This window comes from Podarcis vaucheri (assembly GCF_965113315.1).
Source record: "Podarcis vaucheri genome assembly, chromosome: 14".
In the NCBI taxonomy this organism is placed as follows: domain Eukaryota; kingdom Metazoa; phylum Chordata; class Lepidosauria; order Squamata; family Lacertidae; genus Podarcis; species Podarcis vaucheri.
The window spans coordinates 1,176,710-1,193,053 of NC_138752.1; the positions used below are offsets into that span (position 1 = coordinate 1,176,710).

Here is a 16,344-nt window from a genome sequence, read left to right on the forward strand (position 1 = left end):
CCCTGGTGTTGCGCTGATTTGCTTCCCCATCTGTGGAGCTGCCTCTCTCCCTGCTGGGCCCTTCTCCAGCATCATTTGAGAGCCTTCCCTCCGCCTCTAGCTCCGATGTCAGTTCCCTGGCAGACACTCTTTGGGTCAAGGATGCTGGACCAGAGGGACATTCAATCTGACCCAGCTGGGCTATGATAAGCTACTCTGGTCTCTTGTTTGGGGTAAAGCATGCCTGAAGTGTTTGCCAAAGGGTTTGGAGGAGCCCAAGGTAAACCTAGGGATGGGAAGCCTGTGGCCATCCAGATGTTGCTGCACTACAGCTCCCATCATCCCTGAGCCCTGGCCCTGCTGGCTGGGGTTGATGGGAGTTGTAGTCCCCACTGGAAGGACGTGTGGGTCCAGAATTGGCCTCCACAGTCACAGACTCATTGTTAAAACCGTGTTTATGGAAGGCAATCTTACTCAGCTACGAGTAATCGCCTAAGAAGAGGAGTCCAGCAGCATCTGGAGGTTTCCACATTGGCACCCTTTGCTCTAAGGGGCCACCAGCCTCTCTACTGATAAAGCCCTGCAGAGTTCACTCTGGAAGTTTTCATTGCTGGGGGGAACTGAAAGCCTTCGGACAAGAGACAGACCTTGGCTCAGTGGCAGAGCATCTGCTTGGCATGCAGAAGGCCCCACGTTCATCCCCAGCATCTCCAGGCAGGGCTGGGGGAAAGCCAGCCTGAAACTCTGGCGAGCAGCTGCCAGTCGGAGTAGGCAATGCTGATCCGAGGGAGAGGATTGGCCTGACTGAGTCTAAGAGCTTCCCAGGACTGATCATTTTCTTGCTCAGAAGCCCTGCAGGTCTGAGGGGTCTCCAGCTCAAGGAGAGAGAGGCCTGAGCCTTTGGCCACCCTCACCCACAACAGCCACGGCATCCCGTTGGCTAGCTGGAAGGCTGTGCTCCTTGTGCTGAGGGAAAAGAAGAGGAGGGGAAGCCTTTCAAAGCATTGGGCATTATGTTCAATAAATTTAATTACTGCTCAAATCATACAAATTTGTAAACTACAAAACACAAAGTAAAAGAATGGAAAAGAGATGAGGAGCACACAGAGAGACACAATTCTAATGGGACTAGGGTTTGTAATCAGAGTGAAAAGCCCAAGGCATGGGCTGGTCGACTGGGATTCAAGATGACATGTATGGTCACGTACGAGGCTGCTCTGTAGGCCACACACAGGGATGTTTACTGCACAGGATTTCTCTCACACAACATCTGCTTGTTAATCCATCTCTTCATCCCCCACCCGCTCGATGGTGGCTGGTACTTTTCACTCTCTTACGTAAATTCTTGTGCATACGACATCATCTGCACCAAAAGTCTGGAGGGGAACAGAAAAAGAGACACAAAAGCAAGCAAATCAGACAGCAGAAAGGGTGCAAGACTTCCTCTGTTATCATAGAATCATAGAATCATAGAGTTGGAAGAGACCACAAGGGCCATCGAGTCCAACCCCCTGCCAAGGCACTCCTGACATATGGTTGTCAAGCCTCTGCTTAAAGACCTCCAAAGTAGGAGACTCCACCACACTCCTTGGCAGCAAATTCCACTGTCAAACAGCTCTTACTGTCAGGAAGTTCTTCCTAATGTTTAGGTGGAATCTTCTTTCTTGTAGTTTGGATCCATTGCTCCGTGTCCGCTTCTCTGGAGCAGCAGAAAACAACCTTTCTCCCTCCTCTATGTGACATCCTTTTATATATTTGAACATGGCTATCATATCACCCCCTAACCTCCTCTTCTCCAGGCTAAACATGCCCAGCTCCCTTAGCCGTTCCTCATAAGGCATCGTTTCCAGGCCTAGGAAGTGGCAGGGTGTTGCTCTCTTGCTTTGGGTAGTGACCTGGATTGGGCCCAGAGGGACTGGGCCACAAGGATAGGCAAGAGCGATGAGGAAAAGGGGGGTCTGCTCAGAAAGGGCAAGGAATGATAGCAGCATCATTGTCTGCTCCCCATTAGAAAAACACAAGCACTTTTCACCAAATGCTAGGTAAAGGTAAAGGACCCCTGACAGTTAAGTCTAGTTGCGAACGACTCTGGGGTTGCGGCACTCATTCGAACCGCCGATCTTCTGATCAGCAAGCCCGAGAGGCTCAGTGGTTTAGACCACAGCGCCACCTGCGTCACTAAATGCTACACCCATGTTAATACTGAGCTAACCCATAGAATTAGGACCTCTTAGAGAGATCTGACTAACACCTGGGTTTAATGGGCAGTATTCAACTTAAATTTTACTCAGAGTAGACCAATTGCAATTAATGAAGATGGCTAGGTTGGGAATTTTCAGGCATGGACCAGCTACTACTGTGTGTTTTTCTCAGTCATCTTGAGGGCAACTTGAAACCTCCTCCCTCCTCCCTTTATTTCTTTCTGTCTTTCATAGAAAAATAATGGTGCTGTGAAAACACAGCACTACAACAATATCAGTGAAAGCATCAACAGCATATTAGCAAACTTGTTAAAAACAAGTGCAAACCCCCAAGACCTCTCTGAAGAGCACAGTTTTTAAAAGGAAGCAGGGAAGATTCCCACTTGGCAAGGAGTTCCACAGGGCAGGACCTGCCACATGAAAGACTCAGCCCCTGACAAGGACCCACTGAAGTCAGGTGCCTGGAAAACGACCATCGGAAGTTCTTAAGATTGGCTAGATGCCAGCACACTCCATGGCTGCTACATCAAGAAGAGTTCTCAGGGACCCCGAAGCCGACACCCTATTTTGTAATGTTTTGAGTGACCTAATAAAGGTATTGCATTGATGTGGATCTGGGATAACGTGTTGCCTGAATATGGATTTTTCAATTTGCCAGCATGGCTACTTCTGCTTTTTATATCACCCTTAAGATTGTTGTGGGTGGGTGGGTGTGGAAATGTTCAAGGGATTAGGGTTGGGCTCAGCTGAGACAAAGTCTGAAAAGTCACAGCCACTGGAGATCAAAGCTTCTAAACTGTGTGTTGAACCTTCTCACCAGCCGCGTTCAATTTCACAATTCTGCAATGCCATTTATAAAAATGTTCACTCATTCATCCGTGCCCCACAGCCCACTGGCTTTAATCAGCTGAGGCATGGTTTTTTCCCCCTCAGGGAGAGAGACAGGAGGGGGCTTATGAATCTTTCTTTCAAACTGCTCAAAAGCCTCTGGATTTGGATGATAATTGATTTGGAGATACCTTTCTTCCCCCTTGGTGTGATCTGTGAACTATGCAAAATTTGTCTTCAGGCTGCTTTCATCAGGAAAGTAAAGGATGAGAAGAGGGTCCTCAGTGAAAATGATGGTTCTACCAAAATTTTTCTTTTTGTTTCAGACTATACCCATCTGTATTTCAACTGAGAATTTTTTTAAAAGGCAAAAGATGATAGTAAACTTTGTACACCAGGGTAAAAGACCCAGATTACAATTAGCTGTGCTCTATCTGCAGTCTGGGCTGGGGGTAGGAAGCGTGCTCTACCTCATTTATAAAAATGTCATATTCAAAATGCAATTGGAATAGTACACAACACAAATGAGAAACTATGGCAGCAAATGGAGTTTGATAGAAATATATAGAGTACTGAGTCTACCGTGTTTAATACATAATAAAAACATTTTTGATTCTCTAATAAATCCATGCACAAAGTCAGCTCTGAAAGCAAGAAGATGTGGGCACCTTCATTAACTCCCTCAGTCTCTCCATTGATACCTTTTGTACTGCACCCAATTTTGATACAACAGGAAAAGACTGTTATTCAGAAATGGAGAGAGAAAGACCTTTATTTACTAATTTATTTATTTGAAAATGCTTCAGCTAACAAACAACGAGAAAAATGGGAACAGCTTTATGGTCAATGAATAAAGTATTTCATATCAAACCAAAATTAAAGCGCATGCCACAAGACCTTTAACATCCTTTGAATTTTTTTATTTTATATATGTATGTATGTATGTATGTATGTATGTATGTATACTCTATGAAATAATTAATGAGTTAGCAATTGGAGGATGCAGCTCCGTGAAACAACAAAGGGAATCTGATCCAGGGATAGAGATTGCAGAGGTGGGTTGGTATAATTTGTGGGCTAAATCATGAAGGTACATTCTTTCACCTTTGGTGGACATGCCCAAGGATTAAGACATTCTGGGAGATGATTTATAACGAAATGAAAAAGGTATTCAAATATACCTTCCTGAAGAAACTAGAGGCCTTTCTCCTGGGCATGGTCAGCCAAATGGTGCCAAAGAAGGATAGAACTTTTTTTATGTATGCAACAACAGCAGCAAGAATACAGTGGTGCCTCGCAAGACGAAATTAATTCATTCCGCGAGTTTTGTCGTCTTGCGATTTTTGTCGTCCTGCGAAGCACGGTGTCGGGAAAGTTTTGGAAAAGCTTCAAAAATCACCAAAGTCTTTAAAAACCTCAAAAGAGGCTACCACACCGCGTTCTATGAGTTGCTCCTCGAAGTCAAGTCGCAACTGTATTAATGGTGTTAAGAAAAAGGAAACAAACTTGCAAGACGTTTCCGTCTTGCGAAGCAAGCCCATAGGGAAAATCGTCTTGCGAAGCAGCTCAAAAACCAAAAAAAACCCTTTCGTCTTGTGAGTTTTTTGTCTTGTGAGGCGTTCGTCTTGCGAGGTACCACTGTACTTATTGCGAAGTATTGGAAGACACAAAATTTACCCACCCAGGAAGAATGGCAGATGAAGTTGATGGACTATATGGAACTGGCAGAAATGGCTGGCAGAATCCGAGACCAGGGAGAAGAGTTGGTGAAAGAAGACTGGAAAAAGTTTAAAGACTATTTACAGAAATACTGTAAAATTAATGAATGTTAGAAAAATGTTGGAATGAAGTTATATGGCTTTAGTAGAAATATTATAATATTATAATATAATATTATTATTATATTATAAAGGAAAAAATAAGGTTAGAATGTGTCAAGATAATTATAGGATAGAAAACAGAGGAAGATGGAAAGGAATTGCTGAAACAATTAACAGAAGTGGAATACAAAAAGGGAGGTGTGAGGAGGTCGTTGAAATAAGTGAATGAAAGATAAGATATTGAAATTGTTTGATGTGTTTTAAACGGTTTTTGTTTTGTTTTGTTAGTTTAATGTGTTAGTGTTATGTAGTGTCTTTGTATTGTATTGTTTTTTTTTCTTTTTCTTTCTTTTTTTGTTGTGTTTAAATTGTTGGAAAAATAATAAATATTATTTTTTTAAAAAAAAAAATTATTTGTGGGCTAAATCAGTTTCAACTTGGATACATTTAAATTACTACACCATTACGGTGTAGTTATATTAATAAAACTACCCCACCATTGTGCTGGAGAGGCTGCAATAGTATAGGTACCACACTTCACATGTGGTGGATGTGTGAACATAGAAAGCCCTCCTGGCAGAGGGGATTTACAGAAATAAGCTGTAACATGTGGAATGTACTTCAAGTTTGGGATTGTTAACTATTTTTTAAAGCGCAATCTGAACTTTGTTATGAAGAACTAATTATTTTTCTTTTAATAGCGGCACGCCTACTAGAGGAAAGGATTGGAAAGGATTGAACCATCTCTGTATCTCTCATTATTGCTGTATTGGAAAAATTTACAAAAAGATTACATGCACTGAATAATACAAATTATGTAGACAATTGGCATTCTTTTATAAAACACCTTACTGATAACCCTGAAGAATAGCAACTACCAAAATCACAGATTGGACTTTGGCAAAATTTAACTAAATCGATCCATTCTGAAGGGAGAAGTGGGGAGAGTTGGGATTTTGTTTTTGTATTCCCCCCACACCTCTTTTTTGTGGTTGTTACATATTGGAAATTAATAAAACTATTTTTTTTTAAATGAACAAACTCTGCAAAATTTGGCTTCAGGCTGCTTTCATCAGGAAAGAAAAGTCGGTGTGTGTAGTGGGTGGGGAAGGAGAACTTATTTGTAATTTATCTAAGGAAACATTCAATATTCAAATACCTGGCAGCCTGTGGTAGTTTCTTTCCTGTGAAAATGGGTCATAGTAGAGATTGGAGGGTGTGTGTGTGTGGGGGGGGGAGAATGTTCCAAAATCTGTGCTACTTGAGACCGATTTACCTACAAGGTGGCCTTGCCCCCACATTTGCCCACTCAGCTGCTTCAGTCAGTGGCATTAGCATTCCTGCAGGTGACACATAATACCTGTTCCTGCAAATCTTTTATTGTGGCAGCGCCTACACATTGGAACTCCCTGCCTATTGATTTTAGGCAGGCACCTTCACTGTATTCTTTTTGGCACTTGCCTGCTGATGCTTGTTTAGGTGCTTAGAAATGCTGGTGTGAATTTTAATGTTTTCATATTAAAACTTTTTGTATGTTTTATTGTTGTAAATTGCTCTTGTTTTTAGTGTAGATTGTTTTAAGGGTGTTTTTCTTTTCAGTCAAGTGGCATATAACTTTTATGAAATAAATAAATAAAAATCCGCAAAAACTCCCTCTCCCAAAGGTTTTAGATTTCTATGGCTGACACAGAAGTTGCAAGAGCAGAGCTTCTAAGGACCTTGGAGGTTCGCCTGAGTCCTTTTGCTCCTCCTCAACCACAGCATTTTTCTGATGCAGCACTTGTGGTGGGGTGTGTGTGTGTGTGTGTGTGTGTGTGTGTAGGCTGAGGTTCCTTTGGCTTTTACCAAAGACCAAACTTTGTCTGTCCTGTGAAACTCCCTGCCAGAAGTCGCCCAGCAGGAGTCAGTCCTGCTTTTCATTTTGGAATCTTTTATCAACAACTGTGCAATTTTTTAATTTTTTTTTTTTTTGCAATCTAACTTTTTAACCAACCTCCCCCCCCTTGCTGTATTTCTGATTTTTTATGGCTGTTGTATTGTGTCTGAATGCTGTACTCTGCCTTGTTATATTTTTTTTATGAAAGTGAGGCTTGTAAATATTTTAAGTAAATAAGTAAAGTGGAGGTTAGGACTGAAGATCTTGAGAGACATGATAGAGCCACTTCTAATGCAGAGGGTTCTGGGTCTGGTTTTTTTTACAACAAAGGGTATTCTGTAGGTGAGGGGAGCGGGACTCCCGCCATTCCCTACTGGGCTGACCCTGGGTTTGGTGGGTCCCTTGGCAAAAGACTTTCATGTTAATTGCCCCCCCCCAAAAAATGCAGTATTGCTCCAAGACATTATGATGCCCTTTCAATTTTGTTGGAATCCAACTTCCATTACCCCTGACCATTAGTCATGCTGGCTGGGGCTGATGGGAATTGGGGTCCACCAGCATCTGGAGGGTCACACATTGCCCATCAGTGCATGAATACAACAGGGGAAAGGGGGCTTCTCTATGTACCAGGAAAGCCCACCCTTACCATCGAGACCCAACCCTGTAAAATTAAAATTTCTTACCAAAATCAGCTCCTCTCCAGCCAGTTCTCTCGTCCAGTATGTTTTGGGGCCTTCTCCCTCCAGAAGAGTTTGTTTGCAATAGATCTTGTTTTCAGTCTCCCAAGTGGCTAAACTCTGCAAGCAAAGAGTACCCCCCCACACACACACAATATGCACATCCGGCGGGGGGGATTAGCTGCATTATTTCATGACAAGCCTAAGGAATCCAGATTAAACAGCATTGTCTTCTCAATCTTCATCTTGCCCCCATCAAAGTCTCAATGCTACCTTCCCTCACGGAAACTGGATGTCATCCATTTCGTAGTTGCTCATTTGTGATGCCAAAACAGTTCTGCGGGCTTCCATCTGCTCAGTCAGAGAGTGACAGAGGCGCCACTACCAGCTGAATGAAACAGATTTGGGGTGGGCTTTGGTTTGGTCTGATATGTTTGCAGGTGTGAAGGTCACCTGGCCAGGCCCACACCAGAGCAAGGGACCCACTGCCCATATCCTAGAGCTGTTCCTCCTCCTTGCTAAGGATCACCTGTGCTATGCATGCAGGTGAGAGTGAACAGAGCAAGGAAAAGGCTTCACTTGCCAGGACTTCCCTTCCCAAGCAGTGCAGCAGATTGGTCACAGAGGGCGCTCCTGATCCATTTAACTATTTTTTCCTTTGGTAGTGCAATTGGTAGGTGCATGGGACCAAACTGGATTGGACCCCTCTACCCACCTGCTTGCCAGGGTAGGGTTCTAATCAGCCTTCCAAAACTATTCACACACATATACACCCCAACCAAGGTGGAAATTGAGGAGGGGCAGAGCCCAGAAGAAGAGGCTTGGGGGTCAGCTAGGAAGCCCCCAAGTGCAGCAGCCTGGAGGTTGTCTTTCCCTGCCCTAAAGCCCACCAGTCACCTCACGCCACTCAAACCACTAGACAGCCAGCAATTCAAAGTGGTGGGTGCAGAGGGCTGGATAAACAGTCCCAAAAACCAGGCAAAATTTCTGCCGAAGCAGAGAAATGGTAGCAAATGGCCTCTTGTATGTCAGGATCCATGAGGAGCCATCCACTCTCCCTAACGGCTATTATTGTCACTATTTTGTACCTCTCAACTTGACTCCACGAAAGGCTAACACCAGAAGGAAAGGAATTTCTGATTAACAAACAAGAGACAACAATGGGAGGGGCGAGGCGGGGGGGGCCTGGGGGTAGCAATGCCTTTGTCCTAATATTCATGGGACACTTTGCTGCTGAGGAAACTAGAACAAAATGCAGGGCGGTGTGATCCAGGCTCATCAATTCAAGGCTATAAAAGATAATAGGATGTTCTCCCCCCCTCCCCCCCCGCAACACAAAAGAGAAAGTGGGGCTGTGGGGACTTGCCTCCCCCAACAAAATATTTGAGCGGGCTGGGCCCCCTCAAAGCTGACGTTCATTGCCATTCAAGTGCTGTCTCATGCCATCCATTATGTGGGGTGGACCTTACCTGGTCCCCACAATATTTTATTCAAGTTGGCACCCCTGAGTGACAAACAGATAAAACACATCCCGGCACATCAAAATGTAGCAGCCTGAGGATGTAATACTTTTCTGGAATAAGAAATGCTCTGGACTGGAGAGATCCCAATCAGCAATGCCTTTATGGTCCTTAATTGCCCCTGGAATCAGGATGATCTCCCAGAAATCTGTCCCAACTCTCTAAAGGACCCATCTTATGTGGCTGATGGCAAGAGCAAGGAACCCCTGGATTAGGGTTGGAAGGGACCCCAAGGGTCATCTAGTCCTCCCCCCATGATGATGTTGATTGATTTGGGCAGCATAGTGTTGGACTGCATGCCAACTCTTGTTGGCATCGGTCTGTCACAAGAGGCAAAGGAGGGCATCTCCGAGGGTGAGGTCAAATCACTGCCTTAGCAGCACTGAAGGTGGGGTGCAAGCCTGGGCAGGGGGTCTGGAGGTCCTGGACTGCCCACATGACAAGACGCCTCTCAGCTTTGCATATATGTCATCTTTCCTCCCAGGTGGTGTGCTTGGTTCCCCCCCCCCCTCTTCATTTGACCCCCACAATAACCCTGTGAGGTTGGTTAGCAAAGAGGCAGTGAACAGTCTCTACTAGTCTGCTGGGAACACGATTAATGCATTAGGCCCAGAAAATCACGTCAGCACCCCACAACTCAGAGTAAGCCCTGATGGAAAGAGCCAGAGCTTGTTTTCCACCTCTGAAAGCCAGCTCAGAATTGCATCTCTGTTTATACATTAATACATGACATTTGAGTCATAAAATCATAGACCTTGGGGTACCTCCCAACCCTACAATTCTAAGGTGGGATTGTTGTTTGAGTGTCCTGCTGGGAGCTCAGCCCCATCACAGGGTTGTTGTGAGGGCAAAATGGGGAGTGGCAAGAGCCACGTATACCACCTTGAGGTCATTGGAGGTAAGGTGGGATAAGAATGTGATAGCGAATAAATGAATAGCAGAGTATCCTGCCTTCTGGGCAGTGGGCCCAACTCTGTGGAACTGCCTCCTGTTACAAATCAGGAAGGCATTGTCCCTGCTGAGTTCCAGATGTTCAGAGGAGGGCTGGCCCATCCTGTTTGGCCACCTGAGGCGAAAGGGGAATGTGCCCCCGTGCCCCCCCACCCCCACTTTTGTTGTCACCAGAACACACCCACCCTTGCCAGTCTGTTCTGCAAGGCACTGCCGCTTGCCTTCTCTGCCCCAGGGGAGGGGAGATGAGCATCAACACCCAGGGGTTGGGCTCCTCTGCCTGACGGAGGAGCTTCACACCCACCTCAGGGGTGGGCCAGCTCTGGTCAGGTGGAAATGGCTCAATTTCAGGTGGTTTTGCCCTGTGACTATTGTTTCAGCATGTCTATTCTCTGACGTTTTAACCTGTTTTAAATGGTGCGCTTTGCATGTTTTTTTTCTTACCTGCAAGCCGCTTTGAGTCCTAGGCTGCTGCTAAATCAACCATTGAATAATCATTTGTGTTTTTAATAGTGTTTTTGATTGTTGCACACTGCCCTGAAGTTTTATGAGATGGTGGTATAGGAATACTTTTATAGTGAAATAAATTGATAGAGTGGGGAAACAGAGTACAAAATCCTTAAATGAATAAGGCAGTAACACACAGCGGTTATTTATTACCCGACACTTCCTCCCATCCACGGTTTCTTCCTCGAAGCTCTCGCCAACTTTGAAGTTGATCTCGGTGGTGCGGACGGTGGTGGAGGTCTTAATGTAGAACTGGTCCCCCTCCTGGCGGATCTCCACATGTGGTTTCGAGGCAGCAGCTACGGCTACTTTCCTGAGCATGGCGTTGACCCCTGGGCAAAAACCAAGGAGGAGGAACCATGATGCTGAACACAAAGTTAACTGCCGAAAGGACATAAGACAACCACGAAGAGCTGCTGGGTCAGGAGGGCGACCCAGATGACTAAGGGTCTTGACACCAGGCCTTATGAGGAATGGTCGAGGGAGTTGGAGAGGAGAGGAGAGGAGAGGAGACTGAGAAGTGACAGGATAGCCAGCCTCAAATATCTGAAGTCCTGTCACACAGAAGAAGGAGCAAGCTTGTTTTCTCCTGCTCTGGAGGGGAGGACCCAAACCAATGGATTCAAATGACAAGGAAGGAGATCCCAACTGAACATCAGAAAGAACTTTCTGACAATAAAAGCTGTTTGACAATGGAATGGACTCCCTGGGAAAGTGGGGGGCTCTCCTTCCTTGGAGGTTTTCAAACAGGGGGTGGGGCATCTGCTAGGAATTCTTTAGTTATGATTCCTGCATTGAAGGGGGTTGGACTAGATGACCCTTGGCTGTTCCTTCCAACCCTGCACAGAGGCCAGCCGGATGCCTCTCTGGGGGAAACCCACAAGAGTGCTCTCTCCTCCCCTGTGGTTTCCAGCAGCTGGCACCCAGGAGCACCGCTGCTTCCGACCCTGTCAGACCCCTGGTTCATCTTGCTCAGTACTGCATGCATTGACTGGCAGCAGCTCTCTGGGGTTCCAGGCAGGAAGTCTCTGGCCGCCCTCTCTGGTGATGCTGGGGACTGAGCCTGCAGGTACTTTAAGGCTTAACTAGGGCCCTTCCCCAATGGCTTGCGAGCAGAGGCTGTGGACATGGGGGTTGGGGAAAGTGGGGATGGGGCAGACATGTAATTCAGTCCACCTGTTAAGGCCAACCGCCTTAATTCCCATTTTCTGAAACAATACAAGAACCACAACACAAGCAATCCTTGGGAATCTGCACTGTGGTTCTCTGGACTGGGGATTTGAACCTAAAGACGTGGATCCCAGAGTCCAGTGTGTGTAAAAAAGGCATGTATTCAGGTATCTAATATACAAAAAGGCATTGTATTAAGGGAAATTGCTTTGCAAGAATAGCATAGAGTCATGAGTATACTAGGAGAAAGTCACAGTAAAAAGGGATGAATTTTCAAGATGACTTTTTTTAAAAAAAACGTGGAAATGTGAAGTTAAGAGTGGAAAAACCGACAGAAACAAAAATTGTCAGATCCGCCCATTCGCAGGAGTAAGTCTCAACGTGTTCATGTAAACGTTGCAGGAACACAGGCTCGGCCTGCCCCCCCCCTTTCTAAAACGATCCCCAAAGAGAGAGAGGGAGAGAGAATCCCCCCCCCGCGCTGATTTCCCCCCTGAGCCCCTCCCCGCGCTCATTTACTTGAGAGTAAGCCCCGGTGAGCACAGCGGCGATCCTTCTGAGTAAACTCGCCTCAACCCACCGCGTTCACCTTCTACCTGGGAGTAAAGCCCCACGGGGCGTGGCAGCTACTCTCCCCGACCGGGGAGCGAGATAGTCCGGATCCGATGCCGCGCTCCCGGACGCGGGGAGACCCGGAACCCGGCGGCCACGAGGAGGGACGCCCGAGGAAACGGGAGGATTCGGCCGCAATCTGGCGCGCGCTCCAGTTGCGTCCCGCTCTCCACTGCGCCGCTGACTCCCGTGTAAACGTGTGCACGAGGGTCCGCCTGGCCGGTGACCTGGGGGCGGTGTTTTGGGGTGGGGGGAATGGGTGAGCCCCTCCGCCCCCTGGAGTCCCCGGGCCAAGCCTCTCCCGGCCCCCCGGCCCCTCCAAGTGCTGCCGGAGCGCCGGGCGCAGCGGCCAAGGCTGCCCTTCCTTGCTCACCCAAGACTTTGAGGAGCTCGTCGAAATTCTCGCTGTTCTTCATCTTCCAAGTGCCGGAGAAGTTGGGCATCGCTGGGGAAGAAGCTGCCCCGGAGACCCGACGACGAAGGAGGGGAAGGGCAGGCGAGCGAGGCAGGCAGGCAGGCAGCGTCGGGCGCTTCTCTCTGTCTCTCTCTGTCTGAGTGTCTCCCTCTCTCTCTGCCTCTCTCCCTCCTCTGTGCAGGCACCTTGCGAGGTGGCCAAGTGTCTCTGCGCTTTCCCCGCCTCTCCGCTCTGCCCACCCCCCCCCGCTCTCCCCCAGGGAGCCTCCCGTCCACCCATCCATCTGCCTCTTCTCTCCCCTCACCCCCCCCATCCATCACCCACCTACCCACCCGCAGCCTTCCTCCTCCGTTCCCAGAAGCACCCACCCCATCCATCATCCCTTGCCCCTCGCCATTCGGGCAGCCAGCCTGGGCGCGGGAGCTGCCGCCTGAGGGTTTCCCGAAAGGAGAGTCGCTCGCTCCTCTCCAGCACCCGCCCCCCCCCCCGCCAATCGTGGCTTCCTTTGCAGCTGGGAGACCGAGGCAGGGAGGTTCGGGAGCCGAGGGGAAGCCACTATCCAGGAGGGGCAGGAGAGGTGGGCGTCTGCCCTCCCCCTCCCCAAGGACTGGACCATGGATGCCGAGAGATGCCACGAACTTCGTTTTAACCTTGTATTTTATTCTGTGAAGCGCCCTGAGATCTTGTGATGAAGGGCGGTATATAAATAAAATAAAAGTAAGGGCAGCGTATACTTCCGAGGATCAGGTGCTATGAATGGCGACTGTGGAGCTGCTGCTGCCCCTTCGCTCGGGTCCTGCTCCTTGGCCCGCTCGGACCCAGCAGGGCTCTTCCCATAGAAGGCTAGAGGGGTGGATTGCCAAACCTACACTATCAGCTTATTGTTCTAGCCAAAGGCCATGACAAATACACAACACCAGTACTAATGAAACAACCTCGTAAGTGCTGCCTCCGGCACTGTTTTTGCTGTTGTTTTTGCAGCGTGTGCAGTGGCGTAGCGTGGGGGGTGCAGGGGGGGCCGGCCGCAGCGGGCGCAACATGGGGGGGGGGCGTGCTCGCACTCGCAGCTCTCTGCCCCCTGCTAAAATCCACGGGTTAGGGGGCGCAAATTATTTGCCTTGCCCCGGGTGCTGACAACCCACGCTACGCCAACTGAGCATGTGCAGCACCAGAGTGACCTCCCCAGGCCACCAGACCCTCCCGCCAGCCTCCCTGTCGAAAGAAAAGCAGAGCAAGATGTTGGGCACCCGCTTGGCTGCAGGAGTTCCTGGAAGGAGGCAGACAAGGCGCCATCCAACCCTCTTAGGGACTCCACTCCAGATTTCACAGGGTTTACTCCTTAGGCTTTTCTTCTCCTGAAGATCTCCTGCCAAGCAGCAGGTGCAGATTTTTCCTTGGGTTTACTCCCAAAGCCTTTTCTCATGAATGAGTATAGCTGCAAGGCAGCAGAGGTTTAGGATCAAAGTTTTCCTTCTGCCCCTCTCTTCCTTCTACAGCATGGGCAGAAACCGCCTGCTTGACCATTGGGTCCACCAATGGTCTCCTTCCATCAATCCCCTGGAGCCTGTCTTCACACACAAAGGAAGCCCTTACATCACTGAAGGTCTGAGACCCATCAGCTCCCCTCACCTGGATTAGCTAGCCAGACAACGCTGTTTCCCAGGGTGTGGCTGCTGACAGCTTTAGGAGCCACAGGTGAGCTAAGTGCAGGGTAGGAGCCAAAGGTGGACAAACTACCCCAAGAATGAGCACAATGTCAGAGATACTGCCCGTCCCCTAACACACCAAAAAATATAGATCATGATATATGCATAATATGAGCCAACATCCAGGATGTAAGACAGAGGTTGCCAGAGACACCAACAAACTCAAATAAATGAAACCTCTGAACCACCACCACAATATATAGTGATTTTACCTAACTCCTTTTTCCTGGTTGTTGTTTTTTTGCAGTCAGTGCTTAGAGGGCCATTCTCTGTGTTATGAAGCTATTATTGTCACCCAAAAGAAAATGGACCATTTCTGCCAGGGTGTACCTGCTTGCTTTTGTGAACATAGGTTTCAGAAAGCAATCTCTTGGGTCAGGCTAACAGATGTTGAGTGATTTTGGTTGACCCCAAATGCAATGTCTGCCTGCATATGGAACCTTCTTGTAGAAACCACCCAAGACTGCAATAGGCATGACTTGGAAGCACAACTCAATAAAGGCATTTCTTAAGGAAGCAGCTGAGAGTTTGGTCAGATAACTAGCTCCAAAATACTCTCAATAATGGATAACATGGGGGGAAATTTGATGTTTCTGTTTAGTTACAGGTTCCATCTGGATTCTATCCAGAAGAGCCAATACCTTAGTTGACATTTATTCAAGAGCAAGGCAGAGTTCAGTTATGGAAAGCAGTTATGGAAAGCTCCTATGGTTTTCTGTGCTTTGACTTTCACTGCCTCCGTATAACACTTCCCAGAGAGGCATTCATTAAAGAGTACACCCAGTTATTTAAATGAGTGAATTTATTCTATAGGCTGCTGATCCATGTCTGCCAAAAATGAAGAACTTTGTCATAGAGCAATTTATAGATAGGCTTTCCTGTTTACAGTATTTGCTGGACACCTCCAAAAGATTTTTGAGGTCCAATTGGGAAAGAGAGAAGAACACTAAATCATCTGCACACATCAAGATTGAGATCTGTCTGTTCCTTATATGAGGTCCCAGAAAATACCAGAGCATTTTGCATGGACATTTCATCAACAAGTCAAGATTTACTGCCTCTTTGAGCCAAATAGTTGTAATGCAGCATGAGAGAAGAACAAAGATGGCTCTAATTGGTTTTCTAAACATTGCTAACAGATTTGGGTGGAGAGGGAAATGAATTTCACAAAGAGAGGGTTTGCTTGAGCATAATATGAAGCAAGCATCAAAGGCCTAGCATCTGATGATAGAATCATGATTCCATGACTAATGAATGTCCTTCTTGACCATAATGAAAGAGCCCCCCCCAATGGCCTGGCAATGCTTATCCCTGTTCATGCAGAACGCAAAAGCCGTTGACTGTGAAATTACCATTAATTAAATAGGACATCCTCTGAAAGTCGGAATATATGCAGAGATGATGGTGGCGGCAGCTGGGATAGAGCAGAGCAACGCACAGGAAAAGGCAGTAATGAAGTCAGCAGGCAAGAAACATGTGCCAATCAGGCCTGGATCCATGACAGAGGGGAGACGTTAGTTGCTGACCCACAGCCAAATCTCCATGCTCTGTTCCACAGTGTTACAGGCCTCTCCTTTCTTTGGACCAATGTAGCAGCAACTGTCCAAACAACCTCCCAGTGCTAATGACTTCCAGAAGCTTGTTTTCTCTTAGGTTTTCTTCCCAGCTAGATTACTACAATGCACTCTTCCTGGGGCTGCCCTTGAAGAGCATTTTTTATAACATACTTAGATTTTCCTTATTGTAAACCTCTTCAAGATCTGTGGGTAGTAAGTATGAAAAGAAAGAAAGAAAGAAAGAAAGAAACTTTAGCCATAGCGGTTGATACCATTGTGCTGTCAATCAAGGATGGAACCGCTCCTCCCCCTTGGAAGTTTTGGCACAGAGAGCTGCTTTCTCCCTGCACCAACACTAGAAATGAGTAGAGCTGTCAATTTTGCATTCTCTCTGTTTCTCATGTTTGAAATCTTAAGTTTGGTTCACATTTCCACATGAGCTTTTTTAAGTTCACTTGAAAATTCATCATCATTTTAGTGCAAATTTCTCCTGATTGCAGGTTTTTGTATGCAGTTCTGCCTACTA

The 16,344-nt window shown here is 47.1% G+C and overlaps 1 protein-coding gene across 1 annotated transcript; it reads right to left on the reverse strand.

Annotated features, from left to right (window-relative positions):
* Positions 1-990: 990 nt before the first annotated feature.
* On the reverse strand, positions 991-12,794 carry CRABP1 (cellular retinoic acid binding protein 1). The gene is made up of 4 exons (XM_082198162.1): positions 12,515-12,794; positions 10,513-10,691; positions 7,388-7,501; positions 991-1,355 (listed from the first exon to the last, which is right to left on the reverse strand). Exons 1-4 carry the CDS (start codon positions 12,582-12,584, stop codon positions 1,305-1,307), a joined length of 414 nt encoding a protein of 137 aa, XP_082054288.1. The 5' UTR covers positions 12,585-12,794; the 3' UTR covers positions 991-1,304.
* Between the last annotated feature and the right edge of the window lie 3,550 nt (positions 12,795-16,344).